The 27,467-nt window shown below is 31.0% G+C and overlaps 1 protein-coding gene across 1 annotated transcript; it reads left to right on the plus strand.

Annotated features, from left to right (window-relative positions):
- Positions 1-27,243, plus strand: LOC129224796 (aspartate aminotransferase, mitochondrial-like). Its single transcript, XM_054859347.1, has 12 exons — positions 1-207; positions 1,816-1,972; positions 2,594-2,722; positions 5,582-5,641; positions 11,148-11,221; positions 11,376-11,463; positions 11,713-11,781; positions 14,030-14,065; positions 15,308-15,458; positions 16,927-17,092; positions 21,776-21,926; positions 26,901-27,243. The coding sequence occupies exons 1-12, from the start codon at positions 119-121 to the stop codon at positions 27,021-27,023; spliced, it is 1,293 nt and encodes a 430-aa protein (XP_054715322.1). The 5' UTR covers positions 1-118; the 3' UTR covers positions 27,024-27,243.
- The last annotated feature ends 224 nt before the right edge of the window (positions 27,244-27,467 follow it).

The raw sequence follows: 27,467 nt of genomic DNA on the forward strand, positions 1-27,467 counted from the left end.
TCCCCGCCCCTCTCCCCCTGTATCTCTTTTTGTGATCTTCACGTTGCGGTGCCTGTGTCCTCCGGCACGACCTTCTCTGGGCATTTAACTTAGTAAACAGGGCCTTAACTAAAAAATAATGGCACTTTCAAGCCGAACCCAGATTTTATTTTCAAATATCCTCAAATTTTCTTCATGTTCCCAGCTTGCTGCTTCAAACAGATCAAGGTATTTATTCAAAATTCTGCTGCAAGATAGTAGCATACTTACGTTTGACTTTGATTGATTCTGTTTTCATTTATATTAGTATTTATTAATTTTTTTTTTTTTTGATTGAGACGCATTTTATAAACAGCTGCAGATCATAAAATCTGTTTGAAATCAAGACATTTTTTTTTCTGAAATGAGGCTACTAGTAAAAAGTCACTTGAAACTATTTTCTTACAGTGCTTTACTTTTGGTCAGCTTTGCTTTAAAAACCCATTTTTTTCTTCAAAAAAAATAATTACTTACATGTTAAAAAACGTGCTTTTAATATTAGATAAAATTCAAAACCGCAAATTATTAAAATTCTTGTAAATGTCGCAACCTTTTTTTTTTTTTTGTTTTGTTTTAAATGAAATCCGATTGAGCTGCAATGCTGAAAAATCAAGAAACCGAAATACATGAAGTGTGAAAAATGAAAAAATTAACTTAAAGTTGAGAAAACTAGAAAATATTAAAAAATAGTTATTAATTTTAAAACTTACTTCATGCACTAAAATTTGCTTTAGTTTTGAAGAGCAAATTTCATTATGATAAATTAATCCCCACTGCAGTGTGGGTGCCTATCTGAATTAAATATAATTTTTTGTGTGAAGTAATCAATGGGGTATAACAATCTTCTTCTGTAAATTTGACCCTAGTGTCCTTTCTCTTTTTACAAATTTAACACATGTGACCGCCCAACCTTTTTTATTTCATTACCTTATGCCAGGGGGGGGGGGTCATGGCGCAGACTGCTCCATTGGAATTTTTACTGGCAGGTATTTTGAGAGGTATATTTTACTTTTTTTTTTGGGGGGGGGGGGTGTACCCTTTCACTTAAAGGGTGGGCACCCCTGCTTATGCCATATCTAAAAACTTCTCTCCCCTTTCAACATCTTTTATTTTTGATACTACACGACTGCATCTTACCAAGTCCAGGGAACAGTGAACACTAAGATTGACTTTTGGGGAATACATGCATAACCCAATGTAGACATGTACAGTTTTGTTGAGTGTAGAGTCAGCTTCAAAACATGTTTTGTTGTTGCTGATTAGCTATTGTCTGGCTGTTATAAGAGAACTTCCATTGGGTGAAATATTAAAGATTTCATTTAAGTTCCTACATCTGCACAAGACATTTGGTTTAAATTTGTGTAGGTGTAGAAACTTAGTTTGCTTTGTCAATAATGATTTTTGGTGTCGTGCCAGTGTAAAAATTTCTCTTCTCTCAACCTGAACATAATTGAACTTGTCCAAAGTCAACTTGTTATTAGAGCCAAAAAAAAAAAAAAAAAAAAAAAATGCAGCAATATAGCATACACTTGAAATATGAAATTTCTCATATGCATCACTAGTAAATAAGGAATTATAAACATTGCAATTTCCTTAAAAAGTAATTATTTTCAGAAATTTTTCATAATGTTTTTAGAAAATGCTCTTAAAGGAAACATCCCTAGCATACTGTCTGAATTTTTCTCCTTATAATATTTGTCCCCCCCCCCCTGCTTTTCTTTCTTTTTTTTTTTTTGAGGATCTGCAATTTGATGATTTAATTATATAATTGTGATTGATTGATATTTTCTTTTGTAGCTCATGGTGGTCTCATGTTGAAATGGGTCCTCCAGATGCCATTTTAGGAATCACAGAAGCCTACAAAAAGGACACAAATCCTAAAAAGGTTAATTTGGGTGCTGGTGCATATCGTGATGATAACGGAAAACCTTATGTCCTGCCAAGTGTAAAAGCTGTGAGTATTTTATTGGGATTTTAGCCTTCTTTCCATTAACAGCAAAGTTATTCTAATTAATTCTTGTGAGTCCCTTTTTGGGATTTTTTAAAAAAAATAAATGATTTTTGAAAAATATTGTTATGATAGAGGTAACCAATACCTCTATATATTACAATATATTACAATAATAAATGAAATAATACTTAATCGGAATATGTTAACGAAATAGAAATTTTTAGCGATGTCCAGATTTGCTTTATCTATGGGCACCTTGTACCCATGTTCGTTTTAGATAGTGAAACATTTGCCCCATGTATGGCATGAACTGTGTTTAGATCAGCACATTTAAGATAGTTTTTCAAGGGGTGCTCACCAGAGGGGGAGGGGGGAGTGCTCCACATCATTCAAGGGGGATGCGCCATGGCCATGGGGGTTTATGTTCATTCTAATCTGAACATTGGTTTTTGTCTGTAAAACATTTCTAAACACATATAAACTAAAAAAAAAAAGTAGAAAAAAAAAAATCATAGTGTTACATGGATGTATTCCGGCAAAAATATGTTTCATCTCATTTAGAGTTTCCTAATATTGTAGGTATTGAACTTATGTGTAATTGATTTGTACTGTACTCTTATTTAGGCAGAACAAAGACTACTCTCGGAAAATCTGGATAAAGAATATGCTGGAATTGCTGGAATAGCAGACTTTTGTAATGCTGCTGCAAAGCTTGCATTCAAAGAAGATAGTGTTGTTATTAAAGATCACCTAGTAAGAATCCATTTTTTTTAAAATCTGTTAATGTAGGGGAATGTGGGGCAAAGTAAAATGATTAAGATGACTGAGTTTTTTTCAAAATGAACAAATCAAAATTTGTTTTGAAAATTACAGTACATAAAGAAAAAACATTGTATTTTATAATAAAACTTGCATTGAAGCAGTAAATTTGAGTCCTCAAAAAAAGTGGTTTTTCACTTTTAATTTTCACTTTTTTTTCTATGGGGCAAAGTGAAAAATAAAATATTTTTCTAATGAAATATTTTGCATTTGATAAAAAAAACATTTTTGATCAAAAGAATCGTTAAATAAAAGGTTGAATGAATAAATGAAAAGATAATGAAACAAAAAACGAATAAATAATGAAGAAAAATGAGCAAGTAAAAGAATGAATGAATACGAAAATAAGTGAATGAATAACTCTCTAAGGGAATTACTAAATGAAGGAATGTAAATGAATAAATAAATGAAAACGTAAGTGATTTAGATTAAATGATCGAGTCTAACTATTTCACTTTGCAATGAAGCAAACTATTTCACTTTGTCCCATCCACTTTGCCCCATATGTACTTGACTAATTGCACAATTTATTTAAAATACAAATAAGCCCAATATTAACTAAATTTTTGCTTGATTGAATATTAGGAGGTCGCAATTAATATTTCAAATGATAATAACAAGAACTTGATCATTTTATAGTTACAAAAACAATTTTTGACTTAGAACAAAATATTAGAATATGATTATCAATTTTTTAAAATTGCCTGTATTACCAAATGCTTTAATCTTTGGCTGCAGTTTTTTCCTGACTGGAATAGACTACATATGGTATTACATAGTTAAAATAATACCAGATAGGTGGAGCTAAAAGCAGAGTAAATATTTCAGCATTTCACTTTGCCCCATGTTCCCCTACTTGTACTATTAAGTTTACAGAATGAAATTTATCAACTAAGATGAATAATAGTACTGTACCATGATACATACTTTAAAGTCACTATAAGAAAAATCTCTTTAAAAGGGAAAAATATCAGATCATTGCAGATAAAATTTTGTACCTGCTCCAAAATGTCATTTTCTTACTTGTTCGGCTGTTCAGCCTTCATTTCCTTGCCCAGTGAACGAATAAGAAATAAGCTTCACCTTCATGACCAAAGAAATGTGTTCTCAATTTTGCAAACTTTGACAACGGCTTAGAAGAATGTGGTGAAAGGCTCTCACCTTGATCAAAGTCTGGTTGATGAAGGTGAATTTGATGAAGAAAGTTCTATTAATAAGATTCCTTTGCATGTTGAATTTAACACTTGTGTTGTTATGTTTTTTGGCAACAAAGCAAACTAAATAATAAAAAACGCAGAATTTCTATTATTTTATAAACTATGAAAATGAAACTAAAACAGATTTTGTTGTACTCACAAAATAACTCATGGTCTCAAGTATCTAACTTCTTTATTCAAATATACAGAGTAAAATAATGGGAAAACTGCGTACACGTGTTTTAGGGTTATTCCCTTTTTCACAGGGAATGAAAACAGGGGGTCTTGTAATCCTGAACACATGTATGCAATTCCCTGAAAATTTGCTTTTTTTCTGTTGCTTTTCTGTTGTCCTTTTACATTTCAAGCATAAAGGTATTTTTTCAAATCTTATGAGTCACATAGATATTATTTTCAAAAAAACAAGAAAAATATTTTCAATAATAAAATTAGCTTTTTTTTTGTATAATTTTAAATATGGTTAAACATTTCTTACTTTTGTCTGCCCAATTAATCTCTTTTGAGGGACTTATCCATTGTAAATAGAATAGAGCTTCACCAGACTTCAACTTCATTTTTTGATTAAAAATAATTTCTAAATTCATTTTTGAACAGTTGAAAAGATATATTGGGTCCTTTACGGAAAATTGAGTTTATGCAACAGAGCATGGACATAAAATGATTTTCTTGATTTTATTATTCTAACATTATTTGAAAGCGTCAGAATTATTTCATGTTACCATCTATGGAAATTTAAATGTGAAAATATAGTTTAATGTTTTTTTTTTAAATGCTTACCCCCCCCCCCCCCCAAAAAAAAACCACATACACACAAAAGAGTGCATTGTATCACCAGATAAGTGCTTTGACTGAACAAAGTGACAATAAATAAAATGAAAAATAATTCACTATTAAAAATGTGCGGAGGGCAATGTGCCAAAGCTTTAAATTGAAAATTAAGGAATATTTCAATTTTTGTACATTAACTTGTTTTTCCAGTTTAAAAAAAAAAAAAATTCATATGCATATCAAGCTTGTTGAATCCGATGGTGAAGAGTCTAATTTTTACAACTTTCCCTTTTTTGAGATTTACGTGATTGAAATATAGCAATAGTATATTTCAATGGCATAAGTCTTAGGTGTTTATAACAGTATCTAGAAAATGTTCATGCACCTTTTAAATATTGTAACTACTTCGTGCATGGACAAAAAAATCAGTATAAGAATTGAAAATTAGTACATTATTTAGGAGACTGACCAATGACTGCCAGAAAATCTCATCAGCATAGCATAGCTAAGAGCTAACTACTTAAACTTAGCACAAAAAAAAGGTATGTTTCAATGGCCTATTATTTCAATCAGATATGTCTCAAAAACAGGAAAGTTGCAAACATTAGGCCCTTATCACCGGATTCAGAGCACTCAACATATATACGAACAATGTTTTGAACTTTTTATGTAAAAACAAGTTCATACCATCCCTTCGTTTGGTTGACAGTTGTAGCTAGAAAAAGCCCCTTTTTTTGTAGAATTAAATGAAGTGAATTATTTTGGTTTGTTTAATTTCCTAAGGTAATACGCTAATTTCTGTTTTCAGAACGCAACTGTTCAAGGTATATCTGGTACAGGTTCTTTATACATTGGAGCTGCTTTTCTTGTGAGTAGCCTACTGAGAATGCACTTTTATAGCAAACATTTAATGTTGAAAATCATGTTATAATTTTATAGTACAGTGAAACCTGTGTAAGTTGACCACTTGCGGTGCAGTACTTTGGTGGTCAACTTAGACAGGTGGTCAACTTATAAAGGGTGGTACTGATTTTTTTTTTGTCATTTCTTGCATCATGTATTCATTTTTTGTCAAATTCACACTTACTCTCTCTATTCAACTCACTTTCAAGGTTTAACATTACTTTGAAACAATAATTAAAAATGTTATTCAAATATTTTTGTTTTTTACTAAATTAGACATGGTAGTTTTAAAAATTCCATATGTGTCAGCTAATTTTTTCTTGCTTTCTGCTTTTTCAATTAATTTTAATATTTCATATTTTTTATCAACCTCAAGTTCAACCAACTTTCTTTTTGAAGCCATTTTATGTAAAACTTATAACACAAAGAGCAACAAGCTGGACTCTCATAGTTCATAAAGGCTGTTGAAAATGAAAATGTTCTATCTCTTAATCCCTTGCACCAGAAATAAATAACTTTACTCTTAAGTACAATTCCAGTGTTGCCACAAAATATTGCAAGTGGAAGAAAAGACTTAGTACTTTTCTACTGATGCCTGTTTTAATTGAACAGAGTACAAAAGGCCATCTCAAATAGAACAAAAGAAAAACAACTTTAATCACTATGTCATGCTTGAAATCGTTTGATCGGGAAATGCGGAGCAAGATAACTTTTTTGCGGAGCTAAAAAGCTAGCAGAGTTGAGCTATTTTAGCGGAGCAGTTGGCAATCCTGCATCAAAACATTAAAATTATTCATGGAAAGCTTTAAAAATAACAAATAAAAATAAAATAAAATAATTTGCTTTATTATGCTTTATTAAGTTTTAAAAAATAAACCAAGTGGTCAACTTACAAAGGGTTTTTTACAATACTCCAAACCAAATTTGGTGTACATTAGTGGTCAAGATAGACAGGTGGTCAAGTTAGAGAGGTGGTCAAGTTACAGAGGTTTTCCTTCATTATATAAGATAGGACTAATTCTGTTCCCAACTAAAGCAGTCAACATAGGCAAGTAGTCAATTTACAAGGGTGGTCAACTTAACAGGTTTTACTGTATGTGCAATCTGGGGTGAAAGTGGCATAAATTCCCATGACAGAAAATTACGAAATAGAAATGTGTCATGTGACAAATTTAATTTTCAAGTAAATAAAAGGATTGATTACAGAGTTTCATACTTAAAATTTAAGTACTAATTTTCTGCAAAAAATGTTCCAAAGTAAAATACATAAATAAACACCCTGAAGAAGTGCTTGCGTGAAAAATAAAATTGTAACTAATTGTCTCACTTCAATCAAGAATAATTTGTTTTTTATCATTGGGTAATAAAAAATTATTTTTAATTATAATCATACATATCAAATAAAAAAACTCATTTATCTGCATTTTCTCTGTCTGTATTTTAACTCATTCAGATTATTTATTATTTTTTATCTTGTATCTTATTCAATTTCAAACTGTTTCAATCAAACGGGAATTTGTCAAAAAAGGCTGAAAACTTTCACCCCTGTGTGCAATTTTGTAATTTTTATAAAGAAATCTGTTCATTTCTCTAGATTCAATATATTTATGTTGAATATTTATATAAAAACTGTAGTGTTGAATTGCAAGCCAAATTGAGTGAAATAATGTTTTTTTTTTGTATAACCAATGGAATTTTTTAAATTTGATTCCACTTGAGTATAAAATAGTATTCAACTCAAAACTTCAAGAGAAAAAAAGAAAAAAAAAACCTCTCACACAAAACTTGTGCTTTCTTTGCATAAAAAACTTACATTAATTTTTTTTTGAAAAATATTTCAATGTTTTTTTTAATATTAGCATCATATGAAAGTTTCCAAAAAGATTATGAAGATAAAACAAATACCTATTTATAATATACTATCTGTTTGCAATTGTATTAGAATGTACCATAATATGGTAAGGGATATTATGAGGTTAATCTTTAAAAAGTTAAATAAAATACTAGTGTTCACCCAGTTGTTGAAATTCGACCATATTCATAAATGAATATTTGAGAAAACTTGTATGAATTATTTCTGACATTTTTATTTCTACACTTTCTCATGTTTACTGCATATCTGAAAGCATACAATTTTATATGTACACACAATAACAAACAGTAATAATTTATTCCAATTTTGCTGTTTGTCTGTTAATCTCAAAATAAATGAATGAAAGGGGATAATTCGGTAATGGGGTCGTTTGCGAAATTTTGAAGTTTTTTTTTTTTGAAAGAGTATGCTTAAAAACATAGGTTTTAACCATTTTTAAAAATAATCTGAAAAAATTAATATTTAACAATTATGTTAATTGGTGTGCAGATAAAAATTCGTTTTTTATGCTTCTGCACATGGCATCAAAAGCGATGAAATGCCATATACGGTTGTCATTAGAGCTCAGCTCAAATTATCATAACCTAGAAACGCGATTGACAGCAAAGCATAAACATTTAGTGCAGCAATGGAGTAACACGTCCAAGTACATCACTGTTAACATCATTAAGACCACGTTTCGTTTTCAAAATTGAACATTTGAAAAAGTTAATAGAAAATAAGTCGGGGGAAAATAAAAGTTTTTTCTAGCTCTACGTTATTTCTTTTGCTTACTCTATCAATTTCAGTGACTAAAAGTTGTACTTTTGACTGAAGAAAACAGCCCCATTAAGAAATTGGTGTGGTCATCAAATTCTTGGCTTGAATAAGTTTGTTTTGGATACCATTTTGCTTTGTGCTAACCCTATGCAAATAGATATTTTCCTATTCTTTGTTTACGTATGCAAAGGAAAAATATTTTTTGCGCTGGAAACAAAAACTTTGATGCCAATGGATAAAAATCTCCAATTTTCAAAATCTTCCCGACTGAAATAAAGCATCAAAACTCAGTTTATATGTAAAACTTCTATGTGAACGATATTACTTATAAAACATATACTATTACTGAATAAGTTGTTTCGTCATCATTAAAAGTATAAATTTCTAAGCATCAAATGATCGAACTCTACTCATGGCAACATATTAAACTGTCCATTTGAAAACATTGGACATCGTAATAATATTGCAATTTTGAGAAAAGGTCGTCTTTGAGATTTGTTTATGGTTAAGGACGGTGCATAACTCATGTCACACTTTTCAACATTTTCAACCTCTCCCCCCTTTGCCAAAGTTACGCAGTGCACCATACCTCCCTCTTCCCTTTGTCACATGTCATGCTGTTTTTCATAAATGTTCTTATTAAAATAAGACTAGTTGTCACATTCCCCCTATTGCATGTCCCTCTTATCATTTCTTTCCTCTCCCATGTTGCAAACTGTTACTATTTCGATAACCCCACCTTAAAGAGGGACTTCATTCGTGAACAGCCCCTGTTTTGTGGTAACCATATGCAAATATATATTTTCCTACTCTTTGCTTACATATGCAAAGAAAAAACATTTTTTGCGCTGCAATAGGTGCCAAAAATTTGACACCAATAGATGAAGAGCGCCAATTTCCCAATTATCGAAATCTTCCTGAATGAAATGATGCTGCAAAACTCAGAATATACATAAAACTTCTGCATGAGCAATATTTCTTCTAAAAAGTTAAATATTATTAAGTAAGTTGCCTTGTCCTCTTCCATTAGAAATATAAAATTTCAAACAGTCAAATGAACGAATACTAATTGATACATTAAAAATTGTCCATTTAACAACACTGGACATCGCAATAATAGTGCAATTTTGTAATTAAAATTTAAATTATTTAATGAACCCCACCTTAAAGAGAGATTTCATTTGTAGTCAGCTCCTTGCAGATAGGCATTTCTCTACTCTTTTTTTACAAATGAAAAAGAAAAATAGTTCTCGCGCTGGCATTGGTGCCAAAAATTTCACCCAATGGATAAAGTTTGCCAATTTCTCAATTATGGAAGTCTTCCTGAATTATGATACCGCAAATGGATTACGTCCTTAATACGTAAAACTTCTGTATAAGCAATATTCTTTGTAAAAGTAGGCATGATCTTTGCCAGTAAATATAAAATTTCCAACAGTCAAATGAACGAACTTGACTTGCGGCAACATATAATTGTCCATGTGAAAGCACTGGACGTCTTTATAATATGTTAATTTTATCAAAAGTGTCACCTTGAGGCTTGTTGCTGGCGATAGCAAATGCAGGTATTATTGTGAGAAGATAACTTTATCGAAACTGAAAGTCCTCCCTCACTCCGTAAAATGATTTATTTAAATATTAAAATAGCAAAAACATAATCAAAATGAAAATATTTTATCGGTCCGTAGGTACCCAAAAAGCCTCAATAATAAAAACAAATGCAAGAATTTCATTTCTTTATGCTCAAGCGAGAAATGGCAACACATAATATTATCCAGAAATTACTTCATGCTAATTATGTAGCAGGAAAAAGCAAATAAAAATGAATTTTCACTAACTTATAATTGCTTCTAGTGCTTTTTCTAGTCACTTTAGCAGGTTTGCGTTTTCACGCACTAAAATCAGGTAGAACATGTTCCAAAGTATTTTTTGCGAGCTTTCCAACCATTCCAAACTCGAAACCTTAAAATACATTTTTCGTGTAGAAAGAGCGGTTTAAAAAATCAATTAAAACTTAATGTTTCACGCTTCCAACAATGAATTTCAACAATGAAAAAGAGTCAAATTAAAATTTTTGAGTTTTGCTAACTAAAAAACGCTTATAACTTTTGTCTAGTGGATTTAGGTTGTTGGATCTTGGGCGCCCTGACAATTTCTTCGTTTGGAGTATTTTTTAAACGCCTTTCCAACCATATCAAATTTGAAAAAATTGAACCATCCATTTGCGTAGAAAGAGCCATTTAGGAGGAAAATGCATTTTTAATTAATATCTCTGTTGATTTAAGCCTGATTTCAGATTTTTTTATTGATGACGCTAAACCCTCGGCAATAGCTACTGAACAAAAAAAGAATGAAGAAAATCGGTTCACAAACAGAGGAGATAATGGTACTGAAAGAAAGCGTCTTGCCTATTAATATATAAAGATTTTTCATAAATAGTTGGAAGAAAGATGAAAATAATGCTTAATAGTGGTTGTAACAAAAATTCTCATGTTTAATTTATGTAGTACAGCAACTGGATCTTGTATTTCAATAAACCATGTGGAACTCTTGTAGGTTCTGCTTTTAACACAAGACAGCATCACTCTGGGCCTGATTTTTGGCCCCTTTACACTATCATCTGGATTCGGGGAGGCTCAGATTACAAGTTTTCGGGGTTGGGCTTGCAAAAATTAACTCAAACTCATATCTACTTTATATACCTACAATCTATTCGATTTACATAGGTTTATTTATTTATTTATTTTGTGAATTTTTGTATTTGCACTTCTTTTGAATTCAGTCGACAGTATTCCAAAGTAAATTTATTTATTTATTAATGTTTTGATGTAACTTTTAGAGTGAATTCTTGAAAGGCACTAAAGAAGTTTACATGCCTAATCCAACCTGGGGAAATCATATTCCTTTATTTAGGTAAGACATATCAATACAATATTCTAATTTTCAATAGATTTGTCATGGTTAAAATGTAATATGCAACACTGACTTTTTTAAAAAATGATTTCTGTTTTGCGTTTTAATGATACATTTTAGATCTTGTATGTTAATGTAACACGATGTCTTTTAGGCGGTGTGGATTTGCAATTAAGCAGTACAGATATTATGATTCAAAAACATGTGGTTTCGACTTCAATGGTGCATTGCAAGACATAGCAGTAAGGATTCTAAGTATTGCTCCCTATTTATCCTTTTGAGAAATTAATCTTATATATTAAATGATAAATCAATATTTATCAAAGCACAAAATAATTATTATTTTCAGTGCTGTAGCAGTTTTAGCCTCCATTACTATCATTTGTTCATGCAAGAATTCTGAAAATGTTATGCTTAATAACGTTGATTTTATCTCTTAGTTTTCATCACTAAGGTACATTTTTATAACTAATCTTTTTTTTTTTTGGTAGAAAATTCCAGAAAATTCTGTAATCTTGCTCCATGCCTGTGCTCATAATCCAACTGGTGTTGATCCTAAGGTACTTCATTTTGTCAAATATTTAAATGTATATATGTATTAAAAATTCCCTTGAACTGATGTAACTTAATACATTTGCCTATTATCTCAAAATTAGGCACATTTAAAAGTTTACAAAAAAAAAAAGTTTTTGAATCTTTGTTTATTATTTTTTTTTTTTTTTTTTTGTTAAGGCGTAAGATATCAGACCCTTCAGTTGGTGGTTTAAAAATTCGAATAGCTGAATTTTTACATTTAAATTTATAACTAAATAAACCAGAAATTAAACTTATCAGAAAACTGTGGGGAAATTTGAAAATAGTCAATCACAAAAAATTATTATTTTTTTAACCAGTAAATTTTCGTTATTCATTTGGAGAAATTTGTTCACATCTTAAAAGCTTTTAAAATGCCAAACTTATCTATAGCTCCCATTTCCATCACCAATTGAAAATCTGGAATATTCGAAAAATGAATTTTATTTATCCGATTTTGTGTTGGAATTTGGTTTAAGTATTGTGCTTTTATTTAATATTTTAAACTAAAACTATATATAATACATGATATTATAATTAGTAACATTTAGTGTTCAGGAAAGGTGCCAAGTTTATTACACTGCTTGACAATTGCTAAGGAACAAGTGATTTATGCAAATTTGTGCCTCAGACAGCTGGCCAATGGAAATAAATTCAAGATCAGATGGCATGTTATATCAAGGCTCGTTATCTGCATAAGAAAAAGTGCATACAAACTCAAGATTCGAACGAAAATTCACGCTGTTTGGCGTTTAACAAAAATAGTGCTTTAGGCTGAAAAAGTTTTTTCTCTGAAATTCTGTTTGGTTCTTGAAATATTTAAGAGTAAAATGTCAGCAACACATCATTTGATAACCTACAATCGTGGACGAGCAGTTGGACGACTGAAAGCAGGTCAAAGTGTCACCACTGTAGCTGCTGAAATGGGTGTAACAAAAAGTGTCATCTCGCGATTTAAGAAGGCGGTTGAAGGTGAAAATGCTTTGCAAAAGCATGCCGGGGGTCGTGGTAGAAACACCGCATGTTCAGAGGATCGCTATGTAGCCCTCGTGGCAAAAAGGAACAGAAAATTCACTCCTGGAGGGATAGCTGCAAATTTTACAACCGCTACCGGTGCGCATGATTCTGCAAGAACTATCTCATGGCGATTAAAAAATGTTGGATTGTATGCACGGAAGCCCGTACGTTGCATCCCACTTCAACCACGCCATCATCGAGAGAGATTACGCTGCTGTAAGGAGCATGTTGGTTGGGATCATCGAAATCGGTCTAGAGTGATGTTCTCTGACGAATCTCGTTTGAGTGTGACAAGTGATTCTGGTCACGAACTACTGTGGAGAGAGCGTGGAACACGTTATGCACAAAAATTTGTTTGTGAACGTCATCGGTACGACCCAGGTGTGATGGTGCGGGCATGCGTCATGCACAATGGCGGAACAGCACTTCACATTTTTAAACAAGGAAGCGTTAAGTCGCAAAGATATTGCAAGGAAGTTATACTGGATTATGTTAGTCTTTTTAGGGGGGCTGTAGGTCCAGACTTTCTCTTTATGGACGGCAATGCACTGCCACACAGGAGCATTAAAGTATCAGACACACTGCAAAGTGAAGACATTCTCCGTATGTAGTGGCCTGCGTTCTCTAACGACTTAAATCCAATTGAACAAGCCTGGGAGGGTCTTGGCAGGCGTCTTACACAAAGAACAGTCTCTCCCAGAACAGTACAAGAACACAAACCCGCCTTGAGAGAGGAGTGGAAAATATCCCCCAAGAACTCCTCGATAGTTTAATGGGTAGCATGGAAAACAGATGCAAAATGTGCATTAGTGTCCATGGTAATCACACGTCATACTAAAGTACTCATGTCTCCATCATTTTGATCTAAATCAGTTTTTTGTTGTTGTTTAAAAATCAAAGTAGGATTTTTTTTTTTAATTTTAAGTTTTTACTTCATTGATTCAGTAATATCACTACTATTTTGTACTTACAATAAGGGCTCATCCTCTCTACTACCTATGTAAATAGTTCTGTTTCTTTAATCATTGTCTATTATTAACTATTCTAGAAAACGTAATTGTTCCTTAGCAATTGTCAAGCGGTGTAGTTATAAAAATTATATTGTTTTTCTTCACTATTTTATGTGTTTAAAAGGAAAAGAAATGAATGTAGGGTCTAACTTTTATGCAGTTTTAATGTGTAATTTTTTAAAAATTTGTTATTCTATTCTTATTTCAGCATGAACAATGGAAAGAAATGTCAAAAATTATTAAGGTATGTTTCTTAGAGATCTAATTATTTTATTTAACATTTTGTAAATAAGTTGATGATATTTTTCTGAACAAGTAGAGGAATGTGGCGCAAAGTGAAATGGTGAAATATCCCTCCCCCCCTTTTTCAGCACAACCTACCAGGTAGTATTTTAACTAATAACTTAATAATGTCAGTCAAGATAGAGTTATCTCTGAAGATGAAAGCATATGACAATACAAACAATTTTAAAAAAAAAAATGTTACTCATATTGTAATGTTTCGATGGAAGTCAAAAACTATTTTTGTTATAATTAGATTGAGTTTATTATTAATATTTTAAATATTAATTGAGACCTACTAATATTCAGTGCAGGATTTATCTTATTAATATTAAGTTAATTTTTATATTAAAAATTATTTCCCATTAGTAAAGTGCATGCGGGACAAAGTGAATGGGCCAAATTCAACTAGTTCATTCTGTTTACTTATTTAATTATTTAATTAATCATTTTTATTCATTTATTCACAAATTTTCTTATTTAGTCGCACTATTTTGATTCACTTCTTTATTAATTCTCATATATTAAGCAATTAAATTACTTATTTATTCATTTAATGTTTCACTATCTATTCATTTATTCATTCATTATTTTAGTTACTCATTCATTTGATCAAAAATAGTTCAATATTCAGATAAAATTATGTCCTTAGCAAAATATTTAATTTTTTACTTTGTCTCATAAAAAATAAAGTAAGAAAAAGTCCACCTTTTTTTAAATGTACAAATTTACTGCCAAAATAAAAAATGTTTCAGTGCAGTTTTATCCCAAAAACATTGCTCTTTCGTTATGTATTGCAATTTTGAAAACAAATTTCCAATTTGTTCACTTGCAAAAGGTAAATTACCTTAACTATTTCACTTTGGCCCCACATTTACCTTCACCAAGCTTTATTTATTCCCATGATTAAAGATGTTTGAGAGCTGTATGTACTGTTTGGCTTTGTTTTGACATTTAAGTTCATTCCCAGATAAATCAAGTTTTGAACTGATTGATTGACATTAGGCATTTATTTTTACATGAATTTCTGATGAACATTTTAATGCTAATGTATGCACTTGTTTTTACTGGAGCATTGTGTAAAAGTATCAAAATTCATTTTCATGTGAATAAATAATTATTAATAATCAGAATTAAGAGTACTTGCTGTAATTTTCTTTTATTATCTACAATGTATGCTAATTAGAGCTAAAATAATTTCTAGGCAAGAAAGATTTTCCCTTTCTTTGACATGGCTTATCAAGGATTTGCTTCTGGCGACTGTGACAAAGATGCACAAGCTGTTAGAATGTTCATTGAGGATGGTCATAGAATTGCATTAGCACAGTCATTTGCTAAAAACATGGGACTCTATGGTAGGTGTTCCAAGTTTATAGATATTCCTTTACATACATTTTTTTTAAATTTAGTTAAATTTTTTACTATTTCCTTGTCTTTTTAAACTAGCCTAGAACATACCAAACATTTTTTTTTTTTTGTGAACCATTGGGAGCAAAGAGAGGGAATTGCAGATTAGCTAATTAATCTCAAGGAAGATTATCTTACCCTATCCTTTTTTATTTCAATTTTAATATGCATGATTTTAGTTTTGATCTTTTGCTTCTAGTATTTGTTTTCAAAAGCTTCAGTACAATTCCTGAGCAAGGGGGGGAGGGGACTTGTTTGAATTATTAACTTCAAAAATGAAATATACGTACAATAATGAAGCAAACATCAAAAACTGAGGCAAAATGAACCAACATAACAAGAATATAACTAAAGCAATTTTAATAAACTTGGATAAAATTTTCTTTTTTAATGAACAAAGATGGCTTTAGGTAATTGTGTGTAAGATTTATAAGTGCTTTATTTGTTAAATATATTTTTTAAAAATTTACTCATGGACCAGAAAGTATTTATTTTTTTTCCATCAAGTTCAAACAGATTTTTAACAAGCTTTGTTTTTAATCAGTGATGTAATTCCACATCAAAAACTTTTTGCCATCCTTGTAAATTTTCAGTGATGGATCTGTGAAAAATCAATTAGTTTTTGAGAGTTTTTAGAGATAGTAATTTAGATATTATTCACATCTTCAGAATTTTTTTGTCTCTAAAGCGTTATACCCATTAAAAACAGGAATTTGGCTGGTGCGGTGTTGGGCAGATGTGTGGAAGAGGAGGAAGTACCCCCCCCCCCCCATTCTTCAGTTAATTTTTTCCGTCTTGTTCAGTGTAGTTTTGCAATATTGTGTTGTGGAAGAATACCTTTTCTATTGCAATCGCTGGACCTTTAAAGATTGATTTAAGTGACCCAATTGTTTGTATTGAAAGTTTGCATTGAGGTGGTACAGGTTTTGTTACTTTTTGCAAACATTCCACAAAAGCTCTTTTTTCGAATGTAAACCTCACTTCACAGTACTTGTGGATTCATTCCAAGAGAGCCACTAACTTTTCAACTTTTCTATTTCGGATTATCATAGAAGAAACGTAAACAAGACTCAAAACTGCTGCTAAGGATATTCAAACATGCTACCACTCTGTTAAAAATGTTTTTGGCTAGTCTACCAAAATAGGAGAAGAGTGTTTTTCCTTGATTGCTCTTCATTGTCCTTCATCTGTTGTTTGTTGTCCCCCATGTTCCTCGATTCTCTGACAAGTATTGACATGTGCAGAAACATTACTTTCTAGTTCCCTTAATATTGTTGTTGCTTATCATACTTGGTAGAGAGAAACATCAGACCAAGTCCATGGAACCCGTATTTCTATTCTATTCTTAATATTAATTATGGTCACGTGCTGTTGAAATATCATATGCAATTGTATTCATTTATACTTAACTTTCAGGTGAACGTGTTGGTGCTTTTACTGTGGTATGTGATTCTAAAGATGAAGCTCAAAGGGTTATGTCACAGTTGAAAATTATAATTAGGCCAACTTATTCTAATCCACCTGTGCATGGTGCTAGAATTGCTTCACTTGTTCTAACAGATCCTAAGCTGAATAAACAATGGTAATTAAATATTTTTTTCTTTTAAGGTTTATTATATATTTCAGTATTGGCTAGTATTGAAAAGAATTTAAAATTTTTATTTTTTGATTACTGGGAAAGTATGATTTATATGCATATTTCAATTTACAAGTCTTACCTCAATGTTTTAGACTGATGAAGATCATACTAATAACTTTTGTAAAAACAGGGGTGCAAATGTTTCGCCATTCAGTGGACTCGTGAATTTTTATGTATTCCCAAAATCTGCTTTTTTTATGCTTGAATTTTCCAAAAATCCGGATTTAAAATTAAATTATCATCTTAAAAAAAACTTAAAATTAAAAAAAAGAGGAAAATTTGCAAAAACTCATGACAAAAACTTTTGTGATGAAACTTGGACTGCCAATGAGTATGCGTCCAAAAGAAGAAGTGATTAATAGTCTCAAAAGATGGCATTGATCCTTCCACTTTGGAATGTATCAGTAATATTTTTAAAAAGTTATTTTAAATAATCTCTTTATATTAAAAATAAAGTAAGGTCAAAGAAATTCTGAAAGGAAGTCTGTGGCGGGCCTGCATCCAGGAGACCCTATGGCATCTACAGCCTTGAAATTTTGTACAAAATTACTTCGAGCCCCTCTGGTTTGTACCTGGGGCTTTGTTTTTTAAATTTCAAATCAGTTTCTTTGTAATTCATTTTTTAATCTCGAATTTTGTGTAAATTGCCTACTAAAGGGGTGAAAATTACTTGCACATACAGTCAGACCTACAAATATCGTAGTAGCAAATTGCCGGAAAAAAATTCCATGTATAGAAATTTCGATGTATAGAAACAACCTTGGTTTATCATAAAAATCTCCTAAAACATTTTTTCGTGCGAAATTCAATTTCTAATTTATACGAGTATTGGATTAAATGAGAGTTAATAATTAAAAATATTAATGTGAGACATTTACTGAGCGCTGCATAGTTTCTAAAAAACCAATTAAATACCGTTTCACGTTTTTTCTGTGAAAGTTTTCTGTAAGTTTCAGCATACTTTTATTACAGCTTTCCAGTTTCTCATAATAGCAGGCCAGGCATTCTGCTTGCGGAAATGCTAAATTTACCAGAAATGACATTTTTGCATCTTCATACATCTTCATTCTTTGGCAATTCAACTTAATCCGCAATATTATGGGATTTTTGTTTTGACAATGTAATTGAGAGAAAAGTAAAAAACTTGACTTGAATGATTTTCACTTACTTGAATGATTTTCACTCAAGTCTACTAACTTAAATGATTTTCACTAAAGCTAAAAAGACTAGGAATCATGATCAATAGACAATGAAACTGATTTTACTGTATTACTGGTTGTGACTAAGACTTGAAATAAACTTGAGAGAATTTAAGAACTCCAGAACAGAACAATAGCCTATCTACACACCCCTCAACACCAAATTCCTTGTGAGTTTTGTAGTAACCTTTAGTGAACATAATTTAGTGACTCCCCTAACCATCATTTTTTGTGAGACAAAGTCTAAAGTAGAAAAAAAAAATCTGTGAATGTCTTGAAAAAAATTTCAATATAAAGAGATTTTTTCGATATTTAGAAACAATTTTTCTATGTAATGGACATGGAAATTTGCTGCTTTCTATATGTAGAAAATTTTTATATCTGGAAGTTCGATATATGGAGGTTTGACTGTATGAATATTATATATCGTTGGAAAGGGTGGAATTTTCCTCGTTCTGCTCAATTTGCTTCAATGCTCTAACTAAATTACATCGGGAGTTATTTGCGTTTTCAGCTTGAATTTTTTTAGACTTAGCTGAAATTTAGGCCTACTTTCTTCATTTAACCTATCAGTAAAAAGTGGAGGAATTGTCCCACAGTTTTCTTTTTGACATCACTGGAAAGAGCGGCTTTTTTCTCCAGATCCAACTTGACGTACGGTCGAAAAACTAAGCTTCTATCTCCAGAAGAAAAAAAGTTGCAAGCCTTTTTAATCAAGTTCAAAAAAATCTCATCTCCATTCAAATTATTGATGTTTTATTTGACATTGCCATAATTACGTCTTTTAGATTCGTTTGTTTCGTCTTTCTTATACAAATTTTAAGGGTTTCAATTTTAACGGGAAAACATTTATGTCTTAGGCTCAATTCAATTCAAGCTCCAAACTAAAAAGCAAAATATATTTCTAGAGACCACGAATATGAAAGCGACTTTTCAAACGTAGAAAACTGCAGTTTTGCAATGCTCAGTGGTAGCCCCTTAGCCCTTACGGCTCTGCAAGTTGGTACTAATTATTTTGAAACCCGGAGAAGGGGTGCTTTTTGTTCCAAAGGGAACTCATAATGCATTTTTAATCTGTTTTTTTTTTTTAATTACTGATTTAATTTTTGCAAATCAAATAAGATTGCAAAGCAATCTTCGAGGGTTGGTGAGCGTTAGCAAGCAGGGGGCAGAGCCCCCTAGTTATAGTAAAAAAAAAAGACACTCTTTACTTTTGAAATACCTAAAAAGAATTTAAGTTATGTAAGTCGGGTAAATTTCAAAAATTTTTAATGACTTCATTTGACCTATTCATTTTAAGTTGTTTTTGACTCACAGATTGATTTGTTAAAATGACATTAATATTCTTAAATTTCTTCTGCTATTTATTATGAGCTTAATTTCAACTAGAATGAAGTTGAATTTCTTTTATGCTTTTCTTATGGTTAGTCCCAATGGTTGGAAAGACTACTTTCTTTTTTTTTGTAGTGAACTACGACTACTTTATTACAAATGTAGTTTACTACAACTACTTTTTTCAAAATGTAGCAACTACAAACTACTTTTGAAAAGTAGTCGCTACTTCACTACTTTAAAAAAAATAATAATAAAAATCATACACACCGTTTGAAGATTGAACGAAAAATTTAAAAAACTGGTTTAGGTTAATAAATTGGCTCATTTGAAAATGCAATATTACTAAGAATTATATTTATTGTTTCATTCTTTTACCGGTCCAGTTTGACATTTCAAAATTTTTTTTACAATTTTACAAATATTCGCTGAATTCAACCTTCAAGTTTTTAATCCTTTCCTGACACGAATATTTCATTCAAGGAGTGTAACTCAATTACTTGAAAATGTAAATAGATGCAATCATAATTTGATTAAAGTTTTTAAAAGACATACATATATGTATACATAAAATTGATATATATAGTGAAAAACATCTTTTAAATAAAAGAGAAAAACTTTAAATTTTACTATAGGAGTTCATTTTATAGGAATTTATATTTTGTAGGAACTAGCTAATTGATTTTGAGTTTCAAGCTCGGGGTCCGGAGTTGGACACCATCACCTTTCTTACATTACTGACAAAATGAAATAAGAGCATTTTTCAATTTTACAAAATGACCTCAAAAACTTACAATATTTAATAATTGACTTTTATTTTGATGATATATCAACTCTTAATCCATAAAAAAGAAAATTTTTTTTTAAAAAAAATATCCCAAACGGTACGAGTATTTATAATCAAATATTAATAAATATCCGAAAAATGAAACATAACTAAGAATGCTTACTTTAGTTCAATGTACTAGTGTCGAGTAGCGCGAAATGGCTACATAGAGAGCTTTTCTTGAGCAATGAATTTTGGAGCTAATGCGAATCCCTTCTTTATTGGGTACTAAATATTAGTTGCGTGAATGAACTCTCCTTTTAGCATCACTGAAAGCAAAAGTGACCCATGCTGTACTAGTTGAAACATCGCTTTGATAATTTACAAATCGCCACCCTGCATCTTTTTCATTCTAAATATGAAGTTGATGAAACATTTTTTCACATAAGGGGGCTGTTTATCTAAAGTTTTAAAAGGAAAAAAAGAAAGTTTCAGACAGCTAAAGAAATTTAAAGATCTTCGACATTCTTGAACAACTTGATAGACGCAAGTTTTACTTGCGTAAGACTTGCACCAGTCAGATTGCTTGAAACCTCGTTTTTTTTGAAACTTTATTTAAATGTAGTTTTCAGAAATTGCTACAAACTACCTTTTTTTTGCAGCAAACTACTCACTACTCAACTTTTTTTCAAAAAGTAGTGCGCTACACTACTAACTACTGAAAAATGTAGCTACTATTGTAGCGTCGCTACTTCCAACCACTGGCTACACTACTTCCAACTGGTCCCTTGCGCTGACATATGAATGAGCAATTAATATTGTTAATTTTGTACAATGTAGTTTGTTTTTAAATTTATAAATATTCTGTTACAGTGAAACCTGTGTAAGTCGACCACTTGCGGTGCCCTACATGAGTGGTCAACTTAAACAGGTGGTCAACTTATAGAGGTTGAATTACATGATATAGATCTATTTCTGTGCCTGAAAATAGTGGTCAACTTCGAAAGGTGGTCAACTTACAAAGGTGGTCAACTTTACAGGTTTTACTGTATTATCTTTTGGCGTAGGGTTGTCCTGGATTATAGAAAAAAAATCATGTGAATCCTTTTTGAGTTAAAATTCTTCTGATAATCAGCCACTGAAATTCACTCATGCTTTTATTTCCTGTAAAACGATTTGAGTTGAAATTGATTGCTATTCTTTTTTTTTTTTTTTTTTTTTTTTTCAATTTTGTTGTTTTAGCAAAATATTTCATTTTAGCTACCACTATTTCAGAAAGTACAAGAAATATTTTTTGAATGAAATATAAATAACTATTATATCTGATAGGTTACAAGAAGTAAAAGGTATGGCTGACAGAATTATAGGAATGAGGACTAGATTGCATGATGGTTTAAAGAAAGAAGGCTCAACAAGAAATTGGCAGCACATAACAGATCAAATTGGGATGTTCTGCTTCACTGGATTGACACAAGATCAAGTAAAAAATTCCAAAATACTCTGAACTTTCTTACTGTACTTCATGCTTAATTTAATTTCATTTTCTGTAAAATATCAACTTTTAAAGTCATTCATCTAACTTCTATATTGACATTAAAGCAGGGTTTGAAAAACACTTAAGTCCAATCACGGCTGGCTCTAGTAATTTTGGCGCTCCAGGCGATGTTGACAAGTGCTGCCCCCTTGTGTATATGTGTTTTTTTTCCCATCATCAAGCATGTATTGCTGCAAAGAAAAAAAACTAAGGAACAAATCTGCACTTTTCATTTTTTTTTTTTTTTTGTCTTCTTACATTTTGCCATCTGAAATTTGCTGCCCCTAAAAGCTCGCTCTAGGAAGTGGCATAGGTCGCCCAGGCACGTAGCTAGAACTTTGTTAAGGGGGGGTGGGTCCAAGGTTACACGAACTTCAAAAGAGGAGGCATGCTAAAGCAGAATTAGTAGCTGATAATTACACAAGACTAAGATAAATCCAATTAAATTGATTATTAAAATATGATAATTAACTAAAATTAATTAAATAATTAAAATTAATAGAGTCATTAGTTAAAATTAGTTAACAAAAATTTTATGTTAAGTGGTAAATTAATTATTGTTAGTTTGTAAATTAACATTAAACTGAAAGTTATCACATACAAAGTTTCCAAATATGGGTAAACCTCTGTCCTCCTGAAAATAAGTGATATATTTTCTATTAATAAAAAGGGCACAATAGAAGAAAAACGGAAAACGAAAACTGTTGTAGAAATTACTTGGAAAATGCATGCGATAATTTAATAAAATATTAATATTTCAACAAAATATGTACATTTGTACTTATGGCATTTTATTTGAAAACTAGAAAGTCACCCGTCAAGGCATGACGGGTGAAAATTGCTTCAACTCTTCTTCATTTGAATGAAGCAATTGACTGTTTGGTGATATTTTGATACTTGAAATTTTAACTCTAACACCAGTATATTAACCATAAACTCCAGTAGATAGCGTTCATTGTTTTCGTTTCTTCATTCCTCTGATATGACACAGTTATACCAGTAAAACTGTTAAGTTACCGGATCGAGTTCAGCCTTGTCACAATAAAGCCTTTCCTTGTATGTTAAACATTACCAAAACATATTATCGAATTACATATCATGCTGTGGTGCGAATTCATTGTTGAAACACGCGGGTTACTCGATCATCGGCATTATTTATATGAGGATAAATAAATCTATATCTATGGAGTAGTCGAATGTATAGCTATATGAATGTTACATAACGTAACCCTGTCCGATTTGAACAACATTTCAGGCAAAATCCCACAACTCTCTCAACGAAAATATTAACAAGGTTTTATTTTAAAAGCTTGAATTAGTTTTTATTTATTTACATTTATAATATTCTTTTGATAACACGAAATAGAATGATAGTTCCAATCTTATCCGTTTTCTAATTATCATTCCTAATCATCAATTAAAAGCTTGAACAAACTATTAACTCTTTGAGGGATGGAGGCTTCCATTGTTGCAACCATTTTATATATATATATATATATATATATATATATATATATATATATATATATATATATATATATATATATATATATATATATATATATATATATTTTCTTCAGCCAACTGACACAGTGATTTCAGTTAGCTGAAAAAAAAAAGAGAAGCAAGAAATAAATGGTGTTCTCAAGTGAAGTGGCTATTCCTCAAAGGGTGAAAGCTGTTCGAAAAAATATTGAATATCGGAAAAGGCGTATTGCCGTTTTTTATCATTATTTTTTTCTTTCTAATGGGGCTGTATTAGAGGCTTTAGCCTTTTGCGGAACAAGTGCGAACCAACGATATGGCATCCAGTCATTCATATGCCACCATTAAGGCGCGGATGTGAATGTCACAGGAAAATTTGATGCCCAGTTTCCACCAGATGGAGACACCTGAGCTCTCATCGATGCGAAACTGCAAAAGGAATTTAATTTTGTCAAGAGTATTCACAGTCAAACGACCTAAGGGATCTTTTACATGCCGATTAATGGAATGTACACCTAATGAATTAAATTAAGCATCTGTGTAATTTTATTTTAACAACATGTTGTTAATTTTAACAACAATACATATCATATTTTACGACACAGGTAATGATTTTTTTTCTTCAATACGATGTTAGCAAAACACTCTATTGCAAGAAATAGTAAATATCTTTGGCTTGAAGAAAATAAGTGTTTAAAAAAAAAAGGCAATATATAAAAGAAAAGCTCAAAAATATTTACCTCGTATTCACCTTTTTTGTTTCTTTGCTTGTAACGCAGTAAATAGCGATAATTTTCACCTAGTAATTTATAGTTAAATGCACATGCCTGTTTTTTGTTACGTTTAATGCTACTTTCACAATTTACTAAAGATGGATGCATAGATGCTAATTAAATAACTCCTTAGTACAAAGCCAGTGAATAACAATCAGAAAATGTATTCCAATGATGCAAATACAAATATGTTTTATGGAACAACATCGAATAAGATTTTTTTCGTCAATTAAAAACTGTTTTTCTTTTGGGATCATAGAATCACAATTCAATAGGATTTAAAAGTAATAATTTCCAATTACTTATTACATGCGTTAATATGGCCGAACTTGTAATTTCATAAACTAATCACAGTAAAATATTCAAGTAATTTTCAATTTAATTTTTCTATAAAATTTTGATACCGTAAAAAGTTTGTTACATCAACTTCAAGTTTTACTTATTCATTTATTTTATTAATTTTACCTTCAAACACGAATTTTTTTTGGGCATTTAATATGTTCCATGATCATGCTTAAATATTGGGGGGAAAACATCAGTAAAAAATCTACGTAATTTGTTACTCAGAAAGGAGAGAGATGTTAAAAGTAATCTAAAAGTTCAAATAAAATTTTTATCAAAATATAAAATGAATCTGAAATGAACCATGCCAAAAATATAGAGTTAAAATGAAAAAAAAAAAAATCAATAATTATTTTTTCTCATCCTCAAACACAAGAAATGTGTAGAATTTCTTTTTTCGCTGCTGGCTTAGAATTTAAAATTAGTTTTTAAATGGAGAAACATATTAACACGTAAAGTTGCTCGTATTATCAAGAAAACTTTAAAAGGGAGCACTGCGACTTACCTAGTTTAGGTAAACTTAATTTTCTTTTGCATGCAATTTTGTTCAATATATGTTTCCTATAAGTATGACGCAGATAAAAGCTGCGTGTTAAAACAGAAAAGAATCGGAATTCAATTACTGGTTCACCTGAACGCACCTCACTCTGGCTGTCTTTCGTACAACATGCGTCTACGAAATCCACGAAAATCCAAAAAGAAAAGAGAAAGAAATAAAGAAAACCATGCCAATGAGACTGCGGGATACGGCGGAAGTGGCAATAAATGCTTGTTTTTACTTTGCCAATGGCAATTTGATGGACCAAGGAGAGGGGTTGAATTTCAAGGTCACACAACCCAGCTGGTTTGAAAGTCGAAAGGGACATTTCCCCGTTTCGGACGGAGTAGGTGACACAGCAAAAAGCAGACGAAAATTGGGATCCTGCAGTTGCACGAGGTTCTCGTGTTCTGAATTGACTTAAGGGGTGAGAAAATTGCCGATTACTGGGAATATTTAAGGGGAGAGAATGCTGCATTTTATAAAAACATTATCTTTCGGAAAAATTTTGTTGATGTGAGATGCAACAACTGAGAAAAAAGGAGAGGGGTCTTTCGGGAAGGGGGGGGGGTCCGGACCCCATGGACCTTCCCCTTGGCTACGTCCTTGGGTCGTTTACCCCAGAGTCCAACCCAACTGGGTATTTGAGTAAACACCCAGTTTTTTTTAAATATATATTTTAGATGAAAAACCAGAGCGTTTTTTCAAGATATTTTTTATTCTTGATTTCTATATAAGTGTGGTACTAAACCACTGTTTGGCTATTTTTACTTTTCTTACAGCTAGATATAATTTTCAAATTAGGCATCTAAGGTGGGGAGGAAGGTGGGGGTGGGAGCAAAGCCTGAAGAACTGAGAATGCCTGCGTTAGAATGAAGACAACACTTCCTAAATCAACTCAGCAGTACCTAAAAACTCCCATGAGAAAAAATAAGCCCTTAAAAATTATGATCAGAAATAAATGATCAAAATAACATTGTGTCTTTATGAAACATCTGTTAGAAATAATGTTACCAAGGAAAACAAACCTGATTAAATAAGTTTCCTCAGTAATTTAATCTTCATGAATTTAATTTGTCTTGCTTTTTATTCATCATCTGCTTATCACAAAATATAATGTGTAGGAAAAGGCTTATTTTTGTAGTTTTTAAGTAACATTGTAAAGAAATGTCAATAGCATGCACTTTTGTCATTTTATTGCTCTTTCACAAAGGGTTCACATTGTAATGAAATGTTGTGTTGCTCCTAGAAAGCCCAAGGACTTTTTTTCTTTCTTTTCAATAAATTAAGTCAGGACAGTGACTGATATGTATGAAAAAAATTACAAAATAAGATTAAAGGAAGAAAAAAAAAACAGATTGGTAATTTAAGTGTAACATAAAATTATAATATATCAAAACAAATTTGTAAACCTGTAAATTTAGTTACTTGTTAAGCAACATTTTTGTTATTATATTAATAAATTTTGTTTTCACTATAAAACATTAGTTTTTGCTTCAAAATGTTAATTTTTTTTCAAACTCCAGAACCCAGCTCTTAACCCCCTCCCCCTCTTTTCGCAAACGAATCTGTAGAAGTTGTACTCATACTTCGATTACCCAATATTGAACATTTATTAAACAAGATTTAGTTTCCAAAGAGCTGGATTTGATCTACTTGCTTATTGTCTCTTTCAAACCTTTTATCATGTCGTATTCAGTGTTGTTGGTCTATTTTCAAGAACTTAATTAAGCAGTTAAATTTAATGATTTGTGTGGCTTAAATTTTGTAAATTTGTTTCAGGTGGAAAAATTAACAAAGGAATTCAGTATATATTTAACTAAAGATGGCCGAATTTCAGTTGCTGGTGTCTCTTCAGGAAATGTTGACTACTTAGCTCATGCAATGCATCAAGTGACTAAATGAACAGACTACAAATAATGTCAATAAAGTCTTTTAAATATTTAATTAAAATAATTTTTATTTTTGTGCCTTGAACACCTTTAGATGCAAACTTAGATTGTTTTCTTGTTAAAGATTTATAGAAATACAACAATCAAAATATGCATTGTACATTCTAGATCAAATAGTTTTGATAACTGGCTGTAAATATTTCATGTTAATAAAAAATAATAGAAATTGTTAACTATATTATGAATGTTCATTTCATTTTGTAACCTAACTAAAGAACTGAACGAGTTTCCAACAGTGCCATCTGTCTGTTTATAGTATTTTTTTGCTTTTTCAGTATTGACTGTTTCAAGAATAGAGGCCTAACTACAGTCAAAAAAAAATTATCAGTTTCATATTTTCGACAATGTCTTTTCATTTCATTTCTAAAGATTAAAAACAGGAGTGGCTTTGAAAAAA

This window comes from Uloborus diversus, chromosome 1, assembly GCF_026930045.1.
Source record: "Uloborus diversus isolate 005 chromosome 1, Udiv.v.3.1, whole genome shotgun sequence".
Taxonomy (NCBI): domain Eukaryota; kingdom Metazoa; phylum Arthropoda; class Arachnida; order Araneae; family Uloboridae; genus Uloborus; species Uloborus diversus.